General features: G+C 45.5%; 1 protein-coding gene across 1 annotated transcript; it reads right to left on the bottom strand.

The window, feature by feature from the left end:
- Window positions 1-4,946: 4,946 nt before the first annotated feature.
- BATF (basic leucine zipper ATF-like transcription factor) lies at window positions 4,947-27,423 on the bottom strand. The gene is made up of 3 exons (XM_036241569.1): window positions 27,119-27,423; window positions 24,484-24,588; window positions 4,947-5,465 (listed from the first exon to the last, which is right to left on the bottom strand). The coding sequence occupies exons 1-3, from the start codon at window positions 27,179-27,181 to the stop codon at window positions 5,256-5,258; spliced, it is 378 nt and encodes a 125-aa protein (XP_036097462.1). The 5' UTR covers window positions 27,182-27,423; the 3' UTR covers window positions 4,947-5,255.
- Between the last annotated feature and the right edge of the window lie 172 nt (window positions 27,424-27,595).

Here is a 27,595-nt window from a genome sequence, read left to right as displayed (position 1 = left end):
CCCTTTCCTGCCTGGAATTCCGGAGCGGCTCTGGACTCTGAGACATGTGAGGACAGAGGCGGGGGCCGCAGAGAGACACCGGCTGCGTGTTCCGGAAGGAAGTGGGGCACCCGGCTCGCGCGCCTCCCTCGCTGGAAAGCCACAGTCACAATTGGGACATCGGCTGGAGGTATTAATAAACACTGCTGGTAAGTTTGGGTCCAGTAGATGGCAACCCCGTGACCTTTGAAGTGGCTTCGCCTCCCTTTCTCTCCCCACCCACACTTCTCAACCTGAAGACTAAAAACATGGCTTTCCTGTAATTTGCTTTGACATTAACTCAGGGAATAACAGTACTGGTGAGAGATAAACACCAGGCACGGAAGGTGGGGAAACAAACATTCTCCGGGAGCCCTCATGTCAAAGCAACAGATAAGGATGGTGCTGTCATGTATCACTTCTTTCTTTCTTTCTTTCTTTCTTTCTTTCTTTCTTTCTTTCTTTCTTTCTTTCTTTCTTTCTTTCTTCCTTCCTTCCTTCCTTCCTTCCTTCCTTCCTTCCTTCCTTCCTTCCTTCCTTCCTTCTTTCTTTCTTAATCCTCACCAGAGGATGTTTTTCCATTGATTTTTTTTTAGATAGTATGGGAGGGAGAGAGTAACATCCATGACAGACACATTGATTGGCTGCCTCCCACAGGACCACAACTGGGGCCGGGAATCAAATCTGCAACCCAGGTACATGCCTTTGACCAGGAATCGAACCCAGGACCCTTTGGTCCAATGGCCAATGCTCTAACCACTGAGCAAAATCAGCCAGGACTCATGTACCATTTCTTTTTTTTTATTATTGATTTTTTTTTTAATCCTTACCCGAGGACATTTTTCCATTTTTTGTTCAGACAGAGCGGGAGGGAGAGAGGAAGAGAGAGAGAGAGAGAAACATAGATGTGAAAGGGACACATCGAGTGGCTGCCACGTGCATGACCCAACCAGGGCTGGGGACAAACTGCAACCAAGGCCCGTGCCCTTAGCGGGAACCGAACCCGGGTCTCTCTGGACCACAGGCCAACACTCTAACCTCTGAGTCAAACTGGCCAGGGCTCATGTACCATTTCTTACCGCACGGCAGGCACCTGGGCTTTGCAGGGAGACAGCGTTGACCTAGATCAGGCTTACAGACTGGCAGACCTCTTCAGTGCCACCTTCAGGGCAGAAGAGGTCCCTGCTCTGGACACCCCCACAATGTTCCAGAGGCCAGCACTGGCCCTCCTCCTGCTATACCCCTTCCCATGGGGCAAGGAGTCCTCAGGACCAAGGTTACATGCCCACGCAAAGACCTCTGTCTCCTTTGAGACCATTGCCTCACACACCCAGGACAGGACACCAGAATTCCCCGCCTAAGTGGCCCTGAGCTGTAGCCCTCTTTCTCCTTCTCTGGGGTCTCCAGACCACTGGTAAGTGTACCCCTGGACCCGAGGTGTAGCCCAGGGATTGCTGTCTATGCAGGAGGGGGTGCATGGAACCCTGTCCTGCAGGGTGGTACGTTTACTAACGTGAACAAGAGGAGGAGCAGGGGAGAGGCAAGAGGACAGGCTGAAGTCTGGGGCTGTTCCTCTCTGTGCTAATACACGTCTGACGCATCTAAGCATTATAAATTCAAACCTTGCCTTCCAGGTTGTTGTACGACTGTCAAGGTGGCAGAAAAGAGTGTATCTTGTTTAAAATACTTCATATATTTTATAAGCTTGATTTATGATGTGTAAACATTTAGACCTCTGGAATGAGGCCTTGTTAGTACTCTTGCCCCAGGCCCTACAAACTTTAGGGGTAAACCTGCTCTACAAACATATTTTTGGGAGTTCTGCAGAGTGTTTTAGAAATTGGAAGATTTCATGTACAAATTCTAATTTGGGCTTTTCTTGACAAATGGAAAGATTTGGTCACACTGGGCCTGAATTCCCCCAGGACAACATGAGATAAAACCAATGGACAGCTGCCTGCTTTAGACAGATAAGTACTCACTCCTCAGTTTGCCACACTCCCCACCACTCCCAGCTGTCCTATGACCAGTGCCTGTCTGTGCCCTGGAGGCACTTGAATGTGGGTCAATGGCCCATCCGCTCTTCCTGTCATGGGCAGGAGGCTGGAACAGAACCTGGTTGGTGGGACATCCATGGTCAAAGCTCTGGATGTTGAAATCTATTCACAACTGCCCCTCCAATTTCCCTGTGTGGAGATGAAATCAGCATTAGCACTTACCCCAGCTCAGCCTCTGCGCCTTCACCAGGCTGATCAGAAAGGAGAAGTAGGACTGTCTGGGGACATTAGAAAGTGGAGAATGAAAGGGGAAGAGGAGTCCTTGCTGAGAAATGGGGACAATGCACATGAGCTCTGCATTTCTAGTTCAGACCCCGAACGTATTCGGAAGATGCTCAGCCCAGGTCATGTGTCTTCTGTGGGGGTTTCTGGGGGGAAATCACAGTGCTAGAGCAGGGGTGGGGAGAAACATCGCTGATTGGAAGCAAGCCTGCCCCAGCCTCCCCAGAGATGCTGGGCCCTGGCGGAGCTACCTGTAAAGAAAGCAGGGCCCAAGACTGTGAAAGAAGTTGTCTTTCGAAGCATGCAGTATCTGAAGTGACCACTGGCTTCTTCTTCTTTTTTTAAAAAATTTTTTTCTTTATTGATTTTAGAGAGAGAGGAAAGGAGAGGGAGAGAGATAGAAACATCGATGAGAGAGAACATCGATTGGCTGCCTCCTGCATGCCCCCCATTGGGGATCAGGCCCACAACCTGGGCATGTGCCCTGACCGGGAATTGAACTGGCGACCTCTTGGTGCATGGGTCGATGCTCAACCACTGAGCCACACCAGCTGGGCGACCACTGGCTTCTTTGCTCTGTGTATTAACCCAGGGAAAGAGCTACCTAGAGCATTAGTTACCAAAAAACCAGGCCCTGGAGGAAATCAATGGGAGAGACCCTGCTTGCTGCAGCCTCTCATCACATATCCTAGTCTACACTGAGTTCGTTCACCGGGAGGAGAGCCCACTTACCAAGTTTTGTGGGGAGACCAAGGGTTAAATGCCAGATTCTGCACCGGAAGCAATGCTGCAGTTGGGGAAGGTCTCTGGGCTGTCTCCACCAGGCTCTGAGCCCGGCTCCCCACACTGGGCATCCACAGCATCAGCTCCAGGGACGAGGGCCCAATGGTGGCCCAAGGGGTCGTCAGAGGTCCTTGAGTTGGACTCCTCCCAGAACTAGGCCACAACGAGGTCAGGTGAGGATGCAGCTTTTCCAGGCCTCTGCCGAGTTTATTAATCACACTAGCCCAGCATTTTCTTTTTTTTTTTCCTCACCCGAGGACATTTTTCCATTTTTTGTTCAGATGGAGCAGGAGGGAGAGAGGAACAGAGAGAGGGAGAAACATCGATGTGAAGGGATACATCGAGTGGCTGCCACCCGCACGACCAACCAGGGCCGGGGACAAGCTGCAACCGAGGTACGTGCCCTTAGCGGGAACCGAACCCGGGTCTCTCGGGACCGCAGGCCGACGCTCTAACCGCTGAGCCAAACCGGCCAGGGCTAGCCCAGCATTTTCAACCTTTTTCATCTCATGACACAAATTAACGAATTACTAAAATTCCGCAGCACGCCAAAAAATATGTATTTTGCCGATCTGACAAAAACAAACACAGGTAGAATTGTGATTCATTCACACCAGACAGCTGTTGTTATGTTGGCTGTTGCCCTTTTTTAAATCTGACGATTTAAGGGAAAAGAGGTCAATACCCCTGACTAAATAGTCAGGTGTTACATGTTTTAAAAACTCTGGTGGCACGCCGTTGAAAATCCGTGCACAGCCCAATACCGGCATACTCGCAGGAGGTGGAGAGACTGGGCAGGAGAGGCCCAGAGTGGAGACCTTGCCTCAAACCACCCAGAACACTGACCCTCACATGGAGGAGGTACTGGCACAGGGTAGCGGGCTGCTCCCCTCTTTTCCCTGTGGTCACCATGTCCCCAGATGGCTGCCAGCAGGGAGGCAGTGGGCAGTGACTGTCCCTTTGAAAGACCAAGGGATGAGACTGAAGGTAGCTGCTGAATCAGGCACCTCCCATGGCAATCCCAGTCACTTTTTGTCCCCAGCTGATTCAGCGGGGGCTGTGTATGTGCCATTGCTCTTGGGCGCTGGTGTGGGTAAGGTACAGCATGCAGACTGGTGGGCACTCGGCCTGGGGGGTCTCTGAGGAGCAGGTAGACACCAGAGCAGGGGGACCAGAGCACCCTGGTTTCAGGCTCGGCCCAAACTGTGAATTGAAGCTCTGAAGGCAACCTCGTGTTAGCTGAGTCACTGCCGCGCTCAGACTGTGCTCGGATGGCCGCCTGCAGAGCCTCTGGAGACTGGCAAAGGTGTGCGCTCCGTCCCAGCTCCCGAGGGAGGCGGAGTCTTCAGCAGGAATGTGCCTGTGTCCCTAAGCCCCATGTCGCCCCGTGGGAGCAGGAAGCAGGCACTGCCTCGCGTGTGAGGGGTTGCCCTCGTGTTACTAGACTTCCTGGCACGGCGCCCGGCAGGCTGCATGGTCCAGGGCTGGCCTGCTGGCTGGAGCCGAGGAAGTATAGTTGTGTGAGTGGGACATGGGAGCATCGACCCGAGTGACCGTGCTGCTGAATGGCACCTTGCACTGGTCCTTCTGTCTGGAGAATGACCTGCTGACAATCTAGAGGCGCGAGGCGAAGAGGAATGGAAGGTGGGAGGTCATGGGGAGGTGACTTGGGGAGGAAAACCAAGAAGATGCCTAGAGGGAGGATTGCAGATTCTTTGAAAACCTCAGCTTCCCAAGTAGACGAACAAACCATGGAAAAGAAGAGGTCTCCATTGCTTGAAAGGCTCTTAAGTCCACGAACAGAAAACGGCCCCAGCCCCACCGAGTTTAGGTTCCAAGGGAAAACTGCCTTGCAAACTGGTTTCTTTTAAGACATTTATTTAGAAAAATAACCCTCCTCCCTCTGTGCTTTGGGTCTTGGGCGTGAACACTGACACGGCTCTGGGCTGAGTCTTCCGTCCACGTGGGCCCTTTACACTTGCTGACAGACGGCCACCTGCTGGGAGGCCTCACTTACTCCTGCTTCAGTCCATGTCTAGGCCTCTGTGTCCCCATCTCCAGGTGCAGAGACCTCTGAGGGGCGAGGGCAGTCTGGCCACAGTCTGTGTGCCCCTCTTGCCGGCAGCCAGGGGCTGGGATGGTGGTGACTCCACTCTCTCTCTCTTCTGGAAGAACTCAGGGCTGGAAGCGTGGGGAGCTGACGTGAGGCTGATGGAAGGCGTGAGCACTGTACACCACCTCGGGGGGCGAGGGTGTGCTGCTGGCCAGCACTGAGCACAGGGGCTCGTGGCTGCTGAGCACCGACGTGAAGTACTTCATCTCCTCTGTGAGCTGCTTGATCTCTTTGCGCAGAGCTGCGTTCTGTTTCTCCAGGTCTTCACTCTCCTGTTGGGGGGAGGGATCAGCATCGGAGATTAATGTCAGGGCAGGCCCCAAGATCTGAGGGGTGGGGTGGTAGCAGGGGGAGCCAGATCAGATTTATAGGCACATCCATGGAGCAGGGCATCAGTGAATGTGTCTGCACATGTGTATGTGTGCACGTATGCTGATGTACCTGTAGTGCGGCATGGGTGCAGCTGTATAAGCGCGTGTATACATGCACGTGTATGCATAGACATTAGGTTGAACCACGTGAAATTGCTGATATTGGTCTGTCTTGACCTATAAGAATGGCAGTTTCATATGGTTCCAACCAAGAGAGGTGTATGTATGAATGCACAGGTGAATGTGGGCGTGTGTGTGCTCCTTCGTGCATGTATATACTTGAGTCTCTGTGAGTGTGTATATGGGTTGAGAGTGGCAAGTGTATGTCAAAGTTAAATGGGCTGGCAGGCCAGAGCTTGAAAAAATGGAAAAGAGTTTATGAGAACATCTTATACGTATTGATTTCACTCTTTTCCACTCTGCCATACTGTGTGTTTTCCAAGAGGCCCCAGTGTTTTCATTTAGTCTTACGAATGGAATCCATGGCCAATCATCTGTGTCACCCAGGTTCTAAAACACTCAGGGTCTTAATCAATATTAAATGGTCAATATCTCCCACAGTGTTGGATTTCACTCTGTTTTGCTCACCCAAGAGCCTGTCATACAGCATCTGGGTGCGTCCCAAACACCTGTGGTTTCCTTTCTCCAGAAACACCTTTCGCCTGTTGCTCAGGAGAACCATCAAATGACATCAGGGCAAAGGGTGCTGATTACTCATCTTGTCAATCCACAAAGACACTCTAGAACTGGTGTTTGCTGGAAAACAAGCCCACCTTCAGAAAGCCCAGGGGAATTGCACTTCCAATGTGTTTTTTAAGGTTCACATGCCTTCAGTTGGGAGACAGACCTTTGCCACCTATCACTGGTGCCCACGGAGGAAACGGATATGGCACTGAAGATACAAATAAATTACATTTGAGTTAAAAAAGCAACCTCATATGTGCAGTCCAGGCCTTCCTGTGCTCGTTCTGTGTGATTTAGGTCAACAGTTCCCAAACCTACCATGTCATTAGAATTAATCCCAGGGCTTGTTAAAAATGTAGTTTCAGGTGGGTTTGGAATTTGAGTGAATTCTGGGAATCTAAACTTTTTAAAAGATATTGTTTTTTAATTTATTGATTTGAGAGAGTGGAAGACAGAGAGAGAGAGAGAGAGAGAGAGAGAGAGAGAGAGAGAGAGAGAAGCATCGATGTGTTGTTCCACTCATTTATGCATTCACTGGTTGATTCCTGTATGTGCCCTGACTGGGGATCGAGCCTGCAAACTTGGTGTATTGGGAGGATGCTCCAACCGACTGAGCTACCCCGCCAGGATTGGGAATCTAAATTTTTAACAAGTGTCCTAAGTCATTCTAATGATAAAACAAGTTTGAAAACACTAGTTAAATATGATATTCAATTTGTTTTCATTATTTAGGCGCTCATTAAGTACCGGCACATAGTACACATGAGCTCAAATGTTTGTTGATTGACTCAGCATTCTGTGGGCAGTGAGCAGATGTAAGATAACGTGACAGTGAGAGTCTGCCTTAAATAATCCACTAGGAGCATGAGCTGGAGGCTAATGAGTGAGCTCATTTCATTGCCAGCTGCCCTAACCCTGCATCCGGGAAAGTGGTCAGAGTGTGTGACCATGCCCTTACCCACCAAGCCAGCTTCCATCCATTTGTAAAGGGCAGATGTGATCGTGCTCAGCCCCAGCCTGGCATTTCTGGCATGTGGCTCTGAGCTAGTAAACACGCCGAGGTAAGTACAAAGGAACCCCCCTCTCTAAAATGGGGTGGGGGTGGGTGGGATACCAAGAGGCAGAGCCGCTGGCTGCCGCTCCTGCGACGTGTGGCTCTGTGACCATTTTAGTTGTTTCCGGGCACATCCCAGAGGGAGGGCATCCCCTCTTTACCGAAAGGTAAGATAAAACAACACTTAGACAGGGAGGGGTAGGGGGTGTTGGTAAGACGGGAACCGGGGGCCTGGAGCGCCGGTCCCTTCCTCTAGCCCTTTTCCTCGCCCCCTCTGAGAGTTTCCACTGGTGACAACATTTACCGTAAATTCTGTGCTCCGAAGAACCTGGGCAAACCCCAAGGCAGAGGGAGGGGCAGGGTAGGCGGGTGCAGGGACCAACGGCTCTGACCTTCTCCCCGCCTAGAGGCAGGCCCAGCTTTCGGGAAGTGAACAGCAGGTTCTTCTGAGCTCGTCGAAAGCCAGCTTGCTGAGCTTCCTCTTGCTTTCTCATCTCCCTCTCCCTGCCCCACTGGCTTGCAGACCCCAGAGCTCTAGCAGGGGGTTCGTAACCACTGCTGCCTCTAACCAGAAAACCACCATCTAAGCAAACTTGCCTTTACCTTGGGGAGCAAGACTGCTTCCGCCCAGAGACACCAGCGCTGCCAGCCCAGAGGCCCGCAGCCAGCCAGACTCTTCTAAGAGGAAGAGTTTGAATTCTTGTGGGAGGAAGTGGCTAATCTGGGGCTTCCTCCTTCCACATCCCCACCTCCCATGGCTTCGTCCACTCGTCTACTCTGACCCTCACCAGGGCAATCAAGCCCTGGAAAGGGCTCACACAGGACCAGCTGGCAAAAACGGGAGCAGCTGTTTGCACAGAAGTACAATGTTGCAGCCGGAAACCTAGAACTCAGTGAAGGGGAAGGGGAAAGGAATATTTGGGATGAAAATGTGGGCTTCTAATACGAATGCCTCCTGCTACAGTGGGGGAGGGGGGGGCCTGCATTCGTCCCTCCAGGTCACCTGCTTTCTACTCTTCGGAATTCATTTAGGTCCTTCAGACTCCTCACTGTAACTCTGTGGGGTTGATATGGAAGGCCAGCTGTTATCGTTATCCCCACTTTGCAGAAGATGTCACCTGAGACCCTGGGACAAGCCCCTGCTCTCCCCCTCAAAATGACTGTGGGCTGGTGGCAGCAGCTGCTGGGAAAGGGGCTCTAGGACTGACCTCAAGATACCTAGTTTCTAAGAGGTCCAGAAACTTTGATTGCGTGATTGATCCAAAGCCCCATAACCACATAGGAGCAGAGTAGGGCTTGGCTCCGGGCTTCCCCCAGCTCAGCCTGGGGCTCTTTCTAACACACCTACTGATCCTCCTGAGACTGGTGACTCAATTGACTAAAGGTCTGTAGGCATTACTAAGAAGTCCTTGCCTGCCTTATAGTCTCCCAAGAGAAAACTGGATCTTGGTTTGAGTGACCCTTAAACACTGCACAGTACATGATCTCTGAGTAGGCCACACCCTTCCCTCACAGTGCTGGGCATCTGCCTCCTGCCCTGAGTTGGGAGGGAATCTCCTGTCCAGCTACTCTGCTTAGAGGGCTCATAAACTCCAGGCCACACCTTCCTCCAGATGCAGAGTGAGGTCCGAAATACACAGCAACGGTGGGCTTGCTCCATCGGTGGTAAGTGGGGTCGGGGTCCTGGGTCCTGATCCTGGTTGGGTGGCCCTTTCTGAGCCCATTGACTTAGTTTGAAACAGGGAAATGGGACCAAAACAATGAATCAACCTTGGCCACACTTTGGGATCAATAGGATCCCCTGGGGAGCTTTGCTGGTACTGATGCTTGCTTCTGATTTCATCAGTCTGGGGTGCCGCCTAGGCGTTGGGTTGTTCAAGGCTCCCCAGGGGGTTCTAATGTGCACTGAATGTTGAAAACCACAGGATCAGAAGATCTCTAAGCCTTCATTAACTCTCCAATATTTCAGATTCCAAATTGACTACTTGAGTGTATTAGCAGACTAGAGCCTTAACCCCCACTTGTTGAGAAGGGGTGTGTGTGTGTGTGTGTGCGTGTGTGTGTGTGTGTGTGTGTGTGTTGGGGACAGAGGGATGTAAACTCAATTTATATGAGAAAGATTAGTAGAAACCAAAATTTTAAAAGAAGAATGCAGTTGGACTTAATAACTAACATTTATTGAATGCTACCGCGTGCCAATCACTCTTTTAAGTACTCTACAGTTATCATATTTAATCTTTGCAACAACCCAATACGGTAAATAATATTATTATGCACATTTTGCAGAAGAGGGAAATCTAAGGTACAGAGAAGTTAAGTAACTGTTCAAGGTCACACAGCTTGTAAGTTGTAGCACCAGTGTCTGAACTGAGGCAGTCTGGCTTCGAAGGGTGCCCACTGTCCTCTCTTGACTTTGCAGTCTGTTTAAATCTTATGATATTTGATCATTATCTCCTGTGAGGCCTCAGCCCTGGCTTCCAATTTAATCTTCCCTCTTTTTCTACCTCATGCAAATCCAGATGCTAATGTTCACAATTCAACCTCACCTGTGGGGTTACTTGATGCCACTCCTACCATGAACCACAAGCAGCTTGGGGGTGACTAAGGAGGAGGCTTCATGGGGGTGTGGGAACATTCTGGGGAATTTCCTACTGGAGGGGCAAATGAGGGGGTCACTCAAAGAGCTCTTGAATGATGGGGAATCCCCAGACAGGTCCCTTACCCACAGGGAGGGAAGCCAGCTGGGACCAAGGTCAAGTACAGGCTCTTGCCCAAAACTCTGGCCAGGACTCTCCAGGCGTTCTTAGCAGGTCGGCCCTCCTTCCCGCCAGCTTGGCTTTAGTGCCTCGACCTTCTCCTTGAATTTTCTAAACACAATTTCCAAAAAGGTCAAAGTAGTTCCTATATGTTTCTTCATCAACAGAACATGCACTTACTTATTGGTAGGGGGACATTTTAGCTCTCACCCACACTTAAAAAAAATTTTTTTTATTTCTTTATTGATTTTTGAGAGAGAGGAAGGGAGAGGGAGAGAGAGAGAGAGAGAGAGAAACATCGATGAGAGAGAACATTGATTGGCCGCCTCCTGCACGCCCCCCCCCCCCGCCCCCATGGGGATTTCGCCCACAACCTGGGCATGTGCCCTGACTGGGAAAGGAACCGGCAACCTCTTGGTGCATGGGTCAATGCGCAACCACTGAGCTACACCGGCCGGGCTCACCCATACTTAAATATGAGAATGGTGTGTGAAGCTTATATCCCTCACACCTAGCTGTATGTTCCATCTCCAGCAGTTACCAGCCCCCATCCTCCAAATGCACATACAGGGCAGAGCCCACGGCTCCTGGAGAAGTCTGCAAAGTGAGAGATCGGATGGCCCAAGCCATAGTGGGATCTATGCCTATGTCTCCCACCAGTCCTGGGGAAATTAGCCCCCACTCCTATTCCTTACCTATGAGGAACCACGGGTCTCTGCACTGAATAATGTCTATGTATGATTCTGGAAAAAGCTTCACTTTCATGCCTTAAAGATAACCTCTAAGACCAACTGCACCCCATCATCACCTGATGCTTAACCACACCAGCCATGCCCGCGGGACCCTGTCTGCATTCCAGGCACCTCTTCATTGGCTTTCAGGACTATGAGTTCATTGACCTCATATGTGAGAAGCACTGTAGGTGGACCCCCTCAGCACCTATCCCAAACTCCTTCCCCTTACTCTCCTCTAGAGAGGCTGGGAGAAGAATTCCTCAAGTACCCAGCTGCTCTAAACCATGTAACAGGTTCTGACCAATGGCATATAAGCAGAAGCCCCTGCAGGGTGGAGTTTTCCTTCGCAAAAGAAAAGGCAGAGCCTCAGCCCCCCTCCCTCGGCACAGCAGCCATCTTGCAGCCTTGAGGATGAAAGTCACACACTGGGGTGACTGTGCAGAGAGAGAGGGAGCTGGGTTCTTTGATGACATCCTTGCACCAGCCCTAGTGCGTCCACTTCTGAATGTCTTGTTATGTGAGGAAAATAACAAGAGTGACTTATCGACGACTCTGGCAGTTTTCTATTACTTGTAACTGACGGCAAGCCTGACTAATACCTCAAGTTTGAAAGCTTATCACCAGCAAGCCCAGTTCTGAAAAACAACCAACCAACTAATAATTGCCATCGACACCAGGTTTGGATGTTGTTTGCTTGTTTGTTGAGCTGCCAGGGCTCTGAGACTCTGGGTGCTGGGTGTATTCCCATGCACGTGCTCACACTCACTCCCCCACCTGCTCCCGACAAGGTTCAAATGTCTCTGCTGCCCAGTTCCCACCCCTGGCTGCCCTGCCGTGAGCTGAAGAGCTTTCAAACCTTAACTCATGTCCTTCACCCCGAAAGATTTCAATTTCATTGTCCTGAAGGGGGTCTCCGGCATCAATATTTAAAGAAATACTTCCTAGGTGAGCTAAATGAGCAACTAGCTGATTTGTCTTTAAAAATACTAGGAGAATATAAACAATATATACAAGGTTTAATTTTATTACATTAATTTTATTGTATATGTATATGTTTAATATTTTTACTTTAGTAAATATTTTGTTTTATGACAGATAGTATACGTAATATAAATATAATATAAAGAACTTTAAAAAGGTGGAGGAACATTTCTAAGTTAAAAAAAAATTCTAAAATGTAATGCCTGTTTAAGGCAAAGTGCCTTACTATTACTATTGCATTATATTTAGTGAATACAATTTCAAGGAGCCCAGAGTAGTTCATCTTTAAGATGGAAAGACAAGAGGCAGGGCATCTATTCGAATCTCATTAGTTATAATGTTCCCAGACTAGGTCGGAATTACTGAACTCGGCGAGGGCAGGGACTATCATTGTCTTCACTGTTGTGTCCTCAGTGACTAAGACAGTGCCTGGCGACTTGGAATCTGTAATCATTGACCAAACTCTAGACCTGCAAATGAAGAGTCTACGAAGGAAATCCGTGATGCTCATGAAGCTTCCCAGGAGTGTGTAACCAACCGTTTAAGTACTATAGTAGCTTTCGCTTTGTAACTCCAGGATAGTTACAAATGAGTGTAAGAGAATTTTTTTTTTTTACAGTCCAGCACATTTGTTCTTCAAACTGAAGCTATGGGTGGAAGCGGCAGAACCACCCCACCCTCAGAAGCCTGGCTCAGACTGGATCTGCCCATCCATTCCAAATGGAGGAGACGCCACCAGCTGCAGTGCAAAGCCAAGTGAAACAGTTGATGTTCTTAAAATTTTATAACCAAATGGAAAGGCCATATGGTTTTGTATATGAAGATACATCTGATATCTTCATCTGATTGATTGATAAGAAAATGCCAGGCTCTCTGCATTAAACAAATGAGCAAATACAACCTTTCTCCACATGCGAAACAAACAAACGTAAAATAACAATATTACTTTGTTTCTGTTTTTTCGCTTAACTCTAAACAGCCCAGTGAGGTGCTATTGTTTTCTATTCCGTAGACTGGATTTAGGTTCAGATATCTTCTCCAGCCAAGATTTGAAGTAGTTTTGCTGACATCCGCCACCCCCGAATCTGGTTCCTGTTTCCTACAGCACAGTTGCCTTTATTCCTGAGCTCCTCCCTCACTCTCTGTCCCCAGTCCCACAGAGCACCTGTCTGATGTTGACTGCCACACTTAGTTTGGCCTCAAGGCTCTGCTCAGAGCACCTTTTCCCCAGATCTTCCCAGTCTCCTTCTCTTTAATTCCTATTTGATCTCAGATGGCAGGGCCTCGGAGAGGCCTTCCCTGATCACTGTCCCCATCCCCATCCCTTAGCTGCTTTCACCATTAATTACACTCTTTGATTTCCTTCAAAGCACTCTTCACCTTGTGTGATTCGTGTGTTCCTTTGTCTATTTTCCAGTCTGACCTCCAATTGAATGGAAGGTCCATGGAACCAGGGACTCTGTCTTGTCCCTGCTGTATTCCTAGTGTGGGGAATGACCTGCACCTGGCACATAGGAAGCTATTATGTACTTGTACAGAAGAATGAATCATGTCTGCTGACATTTGCACTAGTACAGGAAAATAGCCTTTGCTTTTATAAGTTCCTGGACCATCCCACCTCCTTAGCAATAAGGCATGTTCTTGTGCCAGCTGAACACCCAGAACATATTTTAGTTACAGGGTCCTCAGGTTCAGGAGAGCTCATTTTAGGGCTAGGACTCTAGTCCCCTCTGCTTGGCCTTGACGTTTGTCACTACTCTTGCATTTTCCTAAGAGCTCCTGGTCACCCTTCTTGGTTCCCCTAAATCTAGGATGAGCAGATGTTTACTGGGACAGTCCTGGCTCATACTTATTGTCCTGGCATAATTTTTACTAGTGCCCCTTGTCACTCTCAAAAGTGTTTCTATTTGGAGGGTAAATTATAAGATCCCCTATCAAAACCTGACCCCCAAATTTAGGTGAATGATATCTTCTTTGTTCTTATCTGTTATTTCCTCCAGAGTTCACTCAGTTCTCTATTTGACCATTTTCTTATGGTTTTAAATAAAAAAATACAGCATAACTACATTAAAGATATTTTTAAAAATTATACGTGACCATTATCCTGGTCCTCCAACACGACTGTTTTCATCTGTACATGTTGCCATCTCGTCCTTTTTAACAAACATAAAACACCTATTTTTATAAAATCATAATCATAGTACATAAGTAGTCTGTATTTTCCTTTCTGTCATAAATTTGTCACAATCACCATAATTATTATTGTTAATAGCTATATGATCAAATGGATGATCCATAATTTACCTCAAATAGTTTTCTGTAAAACATCTTGGCTGCTATCGAACTGTTGCTATTATAAATCATGCTTCAGCAGGCATCTTGAACACACTAGTTTTTGTTTGTTTGTTGGATTATTTCCTAGGATACATTCCTAGAAGTGAGGCTACTGGGGCACAGGACTTCCCGTTCCCGGAAACTGCTACTGGAAAAGGGGTTACATCACCAGCAGTGAACACATATGCCAATTTCACTACCACTTCATCGGCATTAGGTGTTATAATTTTAAATAATTTATTTGGCCAGCTAGCTTTTGGAAAGTTTCTTAATTTCATTTCAATGTTACAAGTTATTGATTACTAAGGAGTTATTGATTCTATGTGTCTGTTCCCTAGTACAGCATTCTCAACCAGGGGCAATTTGCCCCTCAGGGAATATTTGGCAGGGTTTTGAGATATTTTTGATCATCATAACTGGGGCTGGGGGGTGCTACTAACATCTACTGGGTAGATTTTACATTTTACAATGCACAGGACATACCCCCACACACACACATACACACAACAAAAACGTATCTGACTCAAAATGTCAATAGTGCCAAAGCTGAGAAACCCTTCATGTGTATCATTTTTATGATCAGAATAGAAAATAGGGTTATTTTCATTTTGGTAGGGAAAATGTTACATAAGCTTTATGTTCATAGTCTCTGCCCACTGATCTATTTGGAGTCTTGATGTTTTTCTTAAAAAGGATGTTCTTTCTACAGCATACATTTTGAATTTGCATTTGATTTGATACAAATATTTCCCCCAATCTGTCATTGTCCTTTTAATTTTGGGTTACAACTTTCAGACCTTTTAAAATAAAGGGACATTTAAACTTCAGCCCCTCTCCATCTCGGACTCTCTCCCCTCTCCCTTTCTGGTCTCTTGCTGTATGCTTGGGTTCTGTTGTGGAAGAGTCTCTAGGTTGTTCAGATGTTCTGGTTAATTGCCTACTTCTTGGCTTACTCTTTGCAAAAGGACATGTGAGAGCAACACCATCTGCATAGCAAAGTCCTGTTCAGCAATATGGCACAAAACAACAGCTAATGGCAGGGCCCTGGCCAGCTAGCTTAGTTGGTTAGAGCATCATCCCAATACACCAAGGTTTCGGGTTCAATCCCCATCAGGGCACATACAAGAATCAACCAACAAATGCATAATTAAGTGGAACAACAAATGCATGTTTCTCTCTTGCTCTCTCTCTCAAATCAATCAATAAATAATAATTTTTTTAAATAGTTAATGCTGGAAAGGCAAGAGGTTTGAGTTCTTGGTTGTCCTTGAGAAAGACATCAGTGCCCTCATTGGTAATACAGCATGATAACCTAATGCATCTCCTTTTAATTCTCTGATTCTATAAACAAGGGAGTATGATCATCATTTTTGTTATTCCTTCCATAAGCTACTATGTGAACCTATGACAGGACACTACAGATATTCTACAATCTGAAGGGGACTTTGTCCTGTGGAACCAATCTCTGCTTCCTGGGAAGCAGGGGGCCAGACTGAGTCCTACAGAGAAGACTCAGAACAGCCCCAAGCTGCTTGGGTGTGGGCTCTTTGACAAGACTCTCTCTTTTTTTTTTTATCCTCACCAGAGGACATTTTTCCTTTTTTTTTTTCAGGTAGAGTAGGGGGAAGAGAGAGAGAGAGAGAGACACATCAATGTGAAAGGGACACATCAAGTGGCTGCCACCCACATGACCCAACCAGGGCCGGGGACAAACTGCAACCAAGGTACGCGCCCTTAGCGGGAACCGAACCCGGGTCTCTCTGGACCGCAGGCTGATGCTCTCACCACTGAGCCAAACCGGCCAGGGCAAGACTCTCCCATTCTTTTTAAGAGAAAGAAGTCGGGGTGCTGCTGAGACCTGGGACCTGCAATCCCATTTGGATAGAAGTTCTTTATGTTAAGATTGGTGTGGACATGGTGTCCCTTCAGATATGCCTCTCAAACTCAACCACACTGACCTGTCATCGGTGGGACAAGCAGTTAGGGGTGGTGAATTGCCTTGACATTTTTTCCTTCCCAAGTGAAAAGAGTCTAATTTTTTATTCTGATTAAAAATGGTATACTATCACCAAAAATAAACTATAGAAAAGTACCAGGAGTAAAGTAAGCCACTCAAAACTCAACCGCTCAGAAAGAACCATTGTTGGCATTCCGGAGAATATCCTTCCAGACATCTCTTTATGCAAACATGACTCAAACCCACAAATTTTACATTAATGGCATCATGCTCTGCATACTCTTTATAACTTACTTTGTTCACTCAGTCGATGTCATTGACAGCTTCCTGTGTTGATAAATGCAATCATAGTAGTTTTTAGGGCCAGCACAAATTACAGTGTAGGAATGTATCTTAATATGCTTAATTCCCTATTGTTGGGCATCTGTCCAATTTCATAGTATTGATAAAGTGTTTACTGTTCACAAATAATGATGAATTAAGCATCTTTGTGCAACATTTTTTTAAAACTCTTGTAAGCAAAATTGCTGCTCCAAAGGGTAGGCACACATAAGATGTTAATATTTATTATTACACAGCTTTCTTTAAAAATTGTTTCAGTGGAGGTATTGATATATTGCATAGAGACATCTTTACTTTCTTGTCCAGACCTAATGATGGAGGAGGAAAGTGTAAGTTTTGGAGGATATTGCTTAAAGTACAAAAAATAAATTCGGGAAGAGATTCAAAGAGGATATACACTATGGAAGACGAATACATCTTTATGAGAGTCTGAAGGAAGAGGTTGTATAACTTAGTGGTTAAGAAGATGGATTTTAGCCCTGGCTGGTTTGGCTCAGCGGTTAGAACGTCGGCCCAAGGACTGGAGAATCCCGGGTTTGGTTCTCACTAAGGGCATGCACCTTGGTTGCAGTTTGTCCCCAGCCCCAGCTGGGGTTGTGTGGGTGGCAACCAGTCGATGTATCTCTCTCACATCGATGTTTTTCTTTCTCTCTTCCCTCCTCCCTCTCTCCTGCTCTATCTGAAGATAAATGCAAAAAATGTCCTCGGGTGAGGATAAAAAAACAAACAAACACAGAAAAGAAAGATGGATTTTAGAGTCAAACAGACTTCCTTACAAGCTCTGTGAACTTGGACAAGTTACTGAACCTAATATAGGGTTTACAAAGCAAGGTTTTTGTACAGATTAAAAGAGGTATAGCAGGTCGAGCATGTAACACACTATGCCTGGTACATAGTCATGTGTTCAATTAATATGTTTTTAATAGAAAGTTCATAGCAGCCCTGGCCAGTTTGGCTCAGCGGTTAGAGCGTTGGCCTGCAGACCAATGAATCACGGGTTCAATTCCGGTCAAGGACACATACCTCGGTTGCAGTTCATCCCTGGCCCTGGTCGGGGTCGTGTGGGAAGCAACCAGTCGGTGTGTCTCTCTCACATCGATGTTTCTCTCTTTCTCCCTCCTTCCCACTCGCTCTGAAGAAAAATGAAAAAATATCCTCAGGTGAGAATTTAAAAAAAAAGTTCATAGCAGTAGAAACCAAGAGAAAGGTCTCTTTTCCACAGATGGTTCACTGATTTTACATTCAACATTTTTAGGGTAGAACTAGTCAGAACATTGCATCTTTGTGGCTTTTGTTATTGTTGTTTTGTTTTTACTTACAGCTTCTTTATGTCAATAAACCTTATGGAACGGTTTCCAAAAGAGAGCAAAAGAGCTCTATGAATGAAAAGGGACCACAGGCAGACTTGTCTTTCAGGCCTCCCCAAAACACCAAGACCGTAGTGTCATTCTAAGGAGGCCATCTTTGCTGGGCTTCTTTTCCTCCATTGCTCAATGTTCCTCCAGTTGTAAATCCCTTACTTCTCATAGCATCTGCTTAAAGCTTTACTTCATGTGTAATTTACACTCGTGATGTTTGCTACATATGGCATTAAAGATATGCCCTGGAACCTGTAAAACCTGTCTTTCTTTCTTTCTTAAAGATTTTTTTTTTTTTTGTACAGATAGAGTGGGAGGGAGAGAGAGAGAGAGAAACATCGATGTGAAGGGACACATCGAGTGGCTGCCACCCGCACGACCAACCAGGGCCGGGGACAAACTGCAACCAAGGTACGTGCCCTTAGCGGAAACCGAACCCGGGTCTCTCCGGACCGCAGGCCGACACTCCAACCGCTGAGCCAAACCGGCTAGGGCTCTTAAAGATTTTTTTATTGACTTTTAGAAAGAGAGGAAGGGAGAGGGAGAGAGAGAGAGAAACAACAATTTCAGCTGCTTTCTGTATGCCCCCTACCAGGGATCGCGCCTGCAACCTGGCCATGTGCCCTGACCATGAACCGAACCAGCAACCTCGGTACACAGGACAAAGCCCGATCAACAGAGCCACAGTGGCCAGGGCAACCTTTCTCTTATATTGAAACTAGTGTGAGATGCCTTCAGGAGCCAGCCCAGGCAAGCACCTGTCCCACCCCTATCAAAGGGAGTACCTGAAGTTCCAGCTTTCACATTTGGCCGTTACTCTGCCTTGCTCCTAATTCCATCCTCAAGCCCAGATCTGACTTGCCAACAGTACAATTCTGAGCTCTTGTTACTGTCTACCCACCATCTCCTCTACTTTTAGCCTTTTCATGAACAAACTTCTCAATTGATCTCAACCCTCTTTCCCACTGACTGAAATATTTAGTAGGATGTGTAAGGGGTAAAATGTCAGAGCGGATGACTATTGAATGCTTGACATCGGAATTAGAAAAGAAATCATTCTAATGCATAGGTTATAACAATCGATGTTGATTATTTATTTATTTGTTTGTTTGTTTGTTTATTATGTTTAACCCTTACCCAAGGACATTTTTATATTTATCTTCAGACAGAGTGAGAGGGAGAAAGAGAAACATCGATGAGAGAGAGACACATCGACTGGTTGCCTCCTGCACAACCCCAACTGGGGTCAGGGATGAACTGCAACCGAGGTAGTGCCCTTGGCTGGAATAGAACCCGGGACTCTTTGGTCCGCCGGCCGATGCTCTAACCAGCCAGGGCTCGATGTTGATAATTTAAATATCTATATTATAAAAACAAAAACAGGTGATAAAACCATCCAAACTATATTAAAAAGATAAAAAGTACAAAGTATTTCTCTCCTGCTTTAGACTTTTTATCCAACTTTTCAGAAACAAACACCATGAACAGTTTTGGGGGGAACCTATTTGAAAAATGTTAAGTTTATACATATGTGCACAGATACATTTTTTTTTATTAGAAACACACATGGAAGCAAACTATGTACCACAGGTACTATATTCATTCAAGAGTATAGAAGTTTGATAATCTTTTCAGATGAGTGTTCAGATGTAATCTGTCATTTAACAAATCTTTGGTATTCCGCTGAACGAGCAAATAATAGTTTAATTAGTCCCTTACTGATGGATATTTAGCTTGTTTCCAGTCTCTGCTATGACTAACAACGCAGCAATGATGATCTTTACACGTACATACTTGTGTAATCTGTGTGTATGTTTGGAAACAGACTCCTATATGTAAAACTGCCAAGTTACAAGTGTACTCTTATACGGTGGATGGGCATGGTCAAGTGCCTTCTATTGGACTTGTACCAATGGATACCCCTACTAGTAATGTATGGGGGCTCCTGCTTTCCGCTGCCTTGGCGATGTCGTGCATTAGCAGCATTTTTGGCAGGAGACTTTCACATTGCTTTACTTGTCATTTTCACTATTATGAAAAGAAGCATCTTTTCCATATTTATTTGCCATTTATTTCTCTCTTTCTGTAAAATGACTATTTATAATCATCACTCATTTTTTTCTTTGGGTTGTTAATCATTTTCGTATTCATAAGAGCTCTCATATATTAAGCAAATATGTCCCTTTTTGGTCATATGTGTTGCAGATGTTTTCCTCAGTCTGTCATTTGCCTTTGATCTTGCATATAGTATTTTAACCTGTATAGAAAATGTTACCTTTTATGTATAAAGGTAATGTATAGCAATCTTTCCCTTTATGGTTTCAAGATTTTGTGTTTTATGTGGAAAAGACTTCATTCCAAGATAAATTTTTAAATGCTAATTCCCCCTACATTTCTTTGGTTTTCTTTCTTACATTTAATCTGTGTGTGTGCTGTATAAGAAATAAAGAAACTAACTTTTTTCCCCCAAATGTCTAGCCAGTTGTCCCAACTCTATTTATTGAATAATTGCTTTCACTCACTGGTCTGAAATACCATTCTACTCATTTTGCCTTTGAATTTGTGTCTTAGGAATTGACACATGTACTTGGGTCTTCAGTTTGAATTTGTTTGGAATCTATTTCTGTATTCTATTCTATACAATATTCTGTCTTTTTCATATTGTTTTTATTTCTGTATTTGTAATTCCCTTTAATATCTTATTCAGATAATCCTCTCTAGTTGCCCTCCTTCTTTAGAATTTTCCTGGAGATTCTCACATGGTTATTTTTCATTGGGAACTTAGAATAGCAAATCTAGTTATCCTCCAAATCCCAGAAAGTCCCCTTGGGTTTTTTATTGGAATTATGTTAAATTAAATTTTAGATTAATTTAGCAAAAATAATAAGGATAGCAATTTATCTGAGTGTTTTAACTCACTTAGGATAATTTTACAGATTTTTTATAATTAAGCCCTGTATATTATTTATTAAATTTATTCCTTCATTTCATTTGCTGTTGTTGGTATTATAAATGGAATCTTGTCTACAATTAAATTTTCTAATTAGTTATGGTTTACATATAGGGAAATTATTACTTTTCGTGTTAACTTTGAAAGCTGACTGGATTCTCTTATTATTTTTAATAGTTTTTCAGCTGATTATCTTGGGGCCACTTATTAGTTATCTTTTGAAAATGAACTGGTCAAAATATGCCTTTCTCCTTTTTAATCAATGTCTTTACTAAGCCTAATGAACTCTGTAGTTGTCCACGGGAGAAGAGGTACTAAGCATGATGAGTGCTGTGTGGGACACCCAACCAAAAGACAATTAAAACAGAATGTGGACTCTGTTGATTTATGAGAAGAAGCATTTGATCTAGTTTATGTGAGGATAGTCAATGCCGGGATGGTGTAATATTTGCATGAGATTAAACACAATCGTCGAAAGAGGTTCTTTCCCTACTCTGTTATTTTAAAAGCAATTCATGTACAGTATTTTAATGTAGACCACTTATGGAATAGATACAGAACATGTTAAATAGTAAGTATCCCCTGATTTCACTAGAGAAACAAGATAATTCTTTACGTAATTTTAAGAGAGTTAATAGTGGTAAAGTTGAAATCGAGAAGATGATGTTACTCTAGCACGTATGAGCCTAGCACGCTAACACAAACATGGTCCTTATGTGATACTGTACTCGAAGTAGCTTCTAAGCCCTGGTCTTTAAAGGATTGGCAGATGAGTCCTATGGCTATGTCAAAGGGCCAGAGAATGGTTTCAGAACCTTAGCATGTGGAGCCAAGTATGAAAAGGAGTCAAGGGCAAACCAAGCACTCAACCCTAAGCATGTTGGTGATAACTCAGAAGATTTTCTACCTGAATCACAAATATAATTAAGAGGCTATGGGTGGAGAAGATGGGTGATTGCCATCTAAGAGGAAATAAACATTTGGAGCACAGCCAAACCCTCTGTTTGATGGTGGCAGATTTATATGTTGCTGCCAAAAGCTTCTACCTGAAGTTAGAAAACATCAGTTGAATTGGTTGTAATCCTAGGCTTGTTGTGTAAACTCTGATGTGACCTACTCATTGGCAAAAAGTGAAGATGAATTCGGTGGTGTTCAAAAGAAAGGAGTGGGGAGGAGCTTGCATCTAGATGTGGAGAGATGGGAACATTTAGAGATTGAGGCTGAGGGTGTGGGTGTTAGGGTGTACTTGACTAGGGTCTCCATGGACTCCAAGCTCCAGAGATGATCCCAACCCAGTCATGACTAGTGTAATCATACGGGCTAAATCTTTTGGTTCTAACTCTTGTCGTATAGAGAGAAACAGCTGAGTCAGAGGTGGAAACCTTGGCACAGCAAAGAAACATACACAGCATCCTCACTGATTCGGCTCCAAGGGGTTGAATGAAGACCAGTGGGTTGAATGTACAGGGAGAGAGTGGTGCCGCTCAAAATAGGGAAGACTCCCTTGTTCGTGTTAAGTGACCAGGCACGAGTTGGGGAACATTCCCGGGGTGGGGGAGTGTGTAGAGGAGTCTGAAGCATCAAAAGTGTGTCTGAATATTCCAGCCTGTGAGAAATCTTTTAGCCCTGAGAGTCTATGATGTATAGATATAGTATGTTATTATTATAGGAAACAAAATAAATAATCATAACTAAATATATAAATATATGAATGTATATAAAGTATATAGTTATGGTTATTTATTTTAATAAATAACTATTATTTATATTGGTTATTTATTTTAATGTATTATATTTATTTTAATAATAACTGTTATTAATATTACTCTTATTATATTTTGTTTTTTTGAATATTTGTTATATGCCAGGCAATGCGTTGAACTCTTTATATGCACTATCTGTAAGGTAGTTACCGTCATTTCCCATTTTATAGATTGGAAATGGAATCTGAGGGAGGTGAAGAATGTCTCTAAGGTCAGTCACAGATTGTAGGCAGTGAAGCTGGGATTCAAACCCTGTCCTTTTGACTGCGGAGCTGCTGAGCTATACTTAGTTTCCACATTTTTAAAAATTACAAATTTACAAAGCGTATAGCAGTTTTCCAGTCTGAGGACATTGTCTACTTGCACAAAAAGGAAGGTTTCATCCTTTCTAATTTTTATTTCTTTGTCTGTTCATTGGCTTGCTCTAAAGAATATTGAATTATAATGAGACTCTGATAGAGACTAAGTAAGTGATCACAGATTTTCAAGCTTAAAATAGCAAATTGGAGTGTTGTGAGACCTAAGCCATAATAAAATCATGGAGATTATACCACCAACAATTGAACATTTAGACTGTTGATCACAGTTATCAAAGAGAACAGACTTACTGTTCATTCATTATTTTTGTTGTTCAATTCAACAAATATTTATAAACTTAAAACCATGTTAGTATGCAATGAAAGACACGCCGAATACATTTCAAATAAAACACAAGCACCAGAGATGTTAGTGCAGCCTGCTCTCTGTTTCCTTACAAAGCTTAACAAACTATCTGTTTTTGAAAACTACATCTTGCTTTTTCTTTTTTTTAATTTATTTTTCAATTAGAGTTGACAAACAATATTATGTTTGCTTCAAGTGTACAGCATAGTGATTAGACACTTACATACCTTACCAATTGATCACCCCAATCAAATCTAATACCCATCTGACACCATATATAGTCATCTTACTTTTTCTTCATAGGATGAAAACAACTATTCTAACGGGCTGTTTCCATGCCAATCTTTCAAATAAACACAATAATATTCACTTTTGGTTCCAATAGCCCTTTTTACCATTGAAATGAATCACTAGGATGCTGGAGATTTGGGAATGGTTTAGTAGGAAGAATAGAAAGGCAGAGCTGCTAGAGGAAGGGACAAAGGGATGGAAGAGGAAACCCAGTGAAATAAGAGTTGGTTGGACAAAGACCAAATTAAGGGGCAGAGTAAAGAGAGGTCAGGTGATAATGTATAGGAGACAAGGAGGGATCACCGTTGATAAAGTGCACAGCCAGGATTTAGAGACTTGAACTGCTGGTGGAACTGCAATTCAGCACTGATCAGGGGTCCTGCTCAAGCCAGGGGTCAGAGCCTTCTCTAGAAAGTTTTGAGATTAGAGGCAACTCAACCAGGATGGTGACCATCCCAGTTAAGTACACTTGAAACCACATCTTCCACAGACCCGATGGGATATCATTAAAGAGAGAAATTTCAAAATAAAACCTTAATGATGTTCAGAAAAGAGGAGTAAGGTGCAGCACCCTGTGGACCTCCTTGCTCCAACTGGCCTCCCAGGGGATGGGACTATATGGGATCCTAGCAATGCAGGATATTGGGCTTCCCCAAAACCCTTTACAACTTCTAAATTCCTCTCAGACACCATCTGCCTTCTTCTCTCTAGGCTCATCAGGGATGGAGCTTTCTCTGGTTATCTCATCACTGAGCAGGTGATTATGCCTCCATTCAGCCTCTGGGCTTCCCACACTCAACTCATTTACCCCTCACTCCCCCTCAGGGGTCAAGAAGAATGGCTCCTTTCTCTTTCTGTCTTCTGGTTCATTCCTTGCCAGAATCTTCTCAATACATTCAAAGGAGAACCTCCTCTCCCACCTCACCCCACAGCCCTCACCCTACTTACTCTCCCCACATCCACATCCCCACGCAGACAGATTCAAAGCTGTGGTCTGCACGTCCATGGGTGGTAGGGGGCAAAGTCTAAGGCTCAAGAGGATGAACACTCACCAAGTGTAGGGTGTCGGCTTTCTGCGTCTGCCTCTGTCGGCTCTTCTGGGCAGCAATGCGATTTTTCTCCCTCCTCTGAACTTTCCTCACATCGTCAGATGAGTCCTGGGGAGCAGAGATGATGAAAATGAGGCACATTTGCTCCTCTCTTCTGAGCTAAAGCAGGCTTTCATGCTGTTTGGTGTCCATCTGTCCATCCTTCCATTTCTTCATCTTTGCATTTGCCTGTCCACCCCCTATTTACCAAAAGGCTGAACCCAAAAGGGAACTCTTCCCCGCACTGTTACGCTCCCTTAGGTCTTTGTAACTTTCTTGGCTGAAAGTTACAGGAAGAGGGTAAAGACCTCAAGGCCCCAATAAAGCTGTATTTGGAAAAAAATGGTTAAGGCGCTGAAGTGTGTTTTATCACCTCTTCTCCTCTTCAGGGCTGCTCCACCCTTACTCTCTCAAATCTTTTTGGCCTAGATTTTTCTTGCCATTTTTTCTAACCTTTGTTGTTGTTATTCCTCACCTGAGAATATTTTTCCATTGATTTTGGTTTTTTTTTTTAGATAGAGTGGAAAGGAGGAAGGGATAGAGAGAAAAATATCAATGTGAGAGACACATTGATTGGTTGCCTCCTGCATGACCTTGACCAGGACAGGGATTGAACCCGTAGCCCAGGTACGTGTCCTTTACTGGGAATCAACACCTCGACCCTTCAGTTTGAGGGCCAGCTCTCTAACTGCTGAGCCAAACTGGCCAGGGCATTTTCTAAACGTTTTTTGAGCACCTACTATGTGCAAGCTTCTGTTCGAGTGCTTTTTCAGAGGTACTATTATTTCTTTCCCCAATTCTGTGAAGTTGATATTATTATTCCATCTTATATGTGAGGAAATTGAGGCTCAAAGAACTTGCCCAAGAGCTCACAGTAATCTGGAAGTTACATCTTCTGATGCTAAGTCTGATGGCTTTCTGAGCCCCACCCCCAAACTCACTGGCTTGTACCCCTTGTGCCTTTGCTGCATTTCTGGGCTGAGGTCCCCAACCCAGATCTGTTTCTTCTTTCCCTGCATTCCCTTCATTATGCTCACTGACCTTGACATCCCTCATGACCCTGAGCTCAATGCCTCGTACAAACTAGAGGCCAAGACTGGCTGTGATGGTGAAGATTACCTGGCCGTGGCAGGTAGTGAATGGATACTTAGGAGGACCAGGGGACCTTGGGTGTTCTCTAAGTACATCTCACAGATGGACATGTCCTCTGCTTGGGCATAGAGGTTGGCTTCAGCTTTTCCCCAGATGCTGCAGGACAAATGCAGGAGTCTGAGCGAAACCCTTCTGCAAGTCCCCACAGGCTAGCGGTGCACAGTTGCTAGGGCAAGACTCTGCTCAACAAGCCTGTGCCTCACTAATTTGCCCAACACTTCCAGCCATTGCAGTAGGAGGGCATTGGGTTAGATAGGAAGGAAGTGCTCTTCCTCTAAGGGGCATGGGGACTAGGTTACCATGGAAGCCGTGAGTAATTTCCTTCCTAAGAAGAGGACAGACTTCCAGGCAACCTGAGCCACCTTGATGCCATCTTGAGCAGAGGGCTGGATTGCTTGCCCTCTAGAGGTCTCCACTAGGACTTCTCCCACTTTGCCCCTCTTCTGCGAGATAATTTATAACCGATGTTATATTATATGCTTATATAGTTTTATTTTGGCAGCATCATTTTGAAAGCCCTCTTGGATATCTGTGCTAAGAAAAGAATGGAAAAAACACTTATCCACTGATGTACTGGAAGAGAAAGAAGCCCTCCTATGGAGAGGATGTCAAGAAATGCGGCAACGAGAACGCCCAGAAACTGGGAGGCAGGCAGGGTGCTGCGTTTTTTGGCAACCCTGGAGCTGAAAACTTTGACTTGGAAGTCACAGTCTAGACTCCAGGCGCTCCCAGAATCTCTACCTCAGTCTCTCTGGTTTTCCCCAGAGCTGAGCTGGGCTGCTAGTAAATGTCTCCCAGTCTCCAAAGTCACCCCCCAATTTAGTTCCTCCCTCCTGTCCAGAAGCCAGGGGGAAAGAGGTACTGGTCTCAGCCAGCATCCTTGTCTCGGGCTGTGCTAGTAACCGGGGCAGTGACCCAGTGGGTAGGAGGAAGCCTTCTGTGCTGCCCGGGTTCCTCTACCTTCTAACTTCATTTTTCTCTTTTACTTTTCCTGACCCCTTTCTCCCTTGCCCTGATGGCTGTCTCCTGGGACACTCCACCTCTAGTGCCTTTGGGTCGTGCATGCCAGCAACCCACTCTGAGGCTCCTCCTCTTGTTTTTCTACTGCCTTGGAGAAACGTAGAACCTTTCCCGAGAGACCAGAGTTCTCTGGTGTTCATCCTCCTCTTGGCTTCCTAGAAAGCTTCCTGGGGTGGGAATCCAGGTGAGGCAGAGGAGCTGGGCACCACCAGAGAACGAGGAGGAAAAGGGGCTTCGGCAGAATGGGTGGAAGGAGGAGGGTCTCTGCCAACAAGCTCAGCTTGATTGCAAACACCACGTCTTAAGTCTAGCAGAGAGCTCATGCCACCAGCCGGTCCCTCGAGCCTCAGCTCCCTGGTGAGGAAGCCCGCACCTCTCTCGTCCCCCAGGAGGATCGGAAGGGAGAAGGAAGGAAAGGAGACGCTACCTGTTTGCCAGGAGGGGGAGAGCGGCTGAAGCTGGAGTCGCTGCTGTCGGAGCTGTGAGGCATGGCTGCAGTCTTCCGGGCTCTCCACGCAGCCCCAGATGCCTCTGGGCTCTCTTGTCACCAGCTGGCTTCCTTTCCTGACTGTTCCCAGGCCACCAGGCTGCCAGTCCACCCCCTTGGCAGGTCCCTCCTCTGCCCGCCCTGCAGCCACCTCTGACCCTTGCGTCCTCCTCACTCCGGGGTGCAGAGGCACTGCTCCCCACAGGGACATGTCGCTCGCTTTGGGGCTCTCACGCTCTCTCTCTTGTGGTTTCTGGTAACTCACGCTGGAAGTCACATGGGCGGAAACTTAACTTAGAAGTTAATTTAAGATAAAATACATATCTGGGAAAAGACCCACAGAATTATGTGAAAGAAAGAAAAAAATACACAAAACCCCAAATACCTTCCGACAGTTTGAAAAGGCAGGGCAGCTCT

This window comes from Molossus molossus, unplaced genomic scaffold, assembly GCF_014108415.1.
Source record: "Molossus molossus isolate mMolMol1 unplaced genomic scaffold, mMolMol1.p scaffold_m16_p_1, whole genome shotgun sequence".
Taxonomy (NCBI): Eukaryota; Metazoa; Chordata; class Mammalia; order Chiroptera; family Molossidae; genus Molossus; species Molossus molossus.
The sequence above is the reverse complement of the archived record's forward strand: the minus strand, read 5'-3'. Positions and strand labels throughout refer to the sequence as shown.

Coding starts and splice junctions, on each gene's coding strand:
- BATF (XM_036241569.1), bottom strand. CDS start 27,181: ATGCCTCACAGCTCCGACAGCAGCGACTCCAGCTTCAGCCGCTCTCCC. Junction 24,589..27,118: donor CTCCCCCTCCTGGCAAACAG/GTAGCGTCTCCT, acceptor TCTGCTCCCCAG/GACTCATCTGACGATGTGAG. Junction 5,466..24,483: donor AAGCCGACACCCTACACTTG/GTGAGTGTTCAT, acceptor TCCCCCCAACAG/GAGAGTGAAGACCTGGAGAA.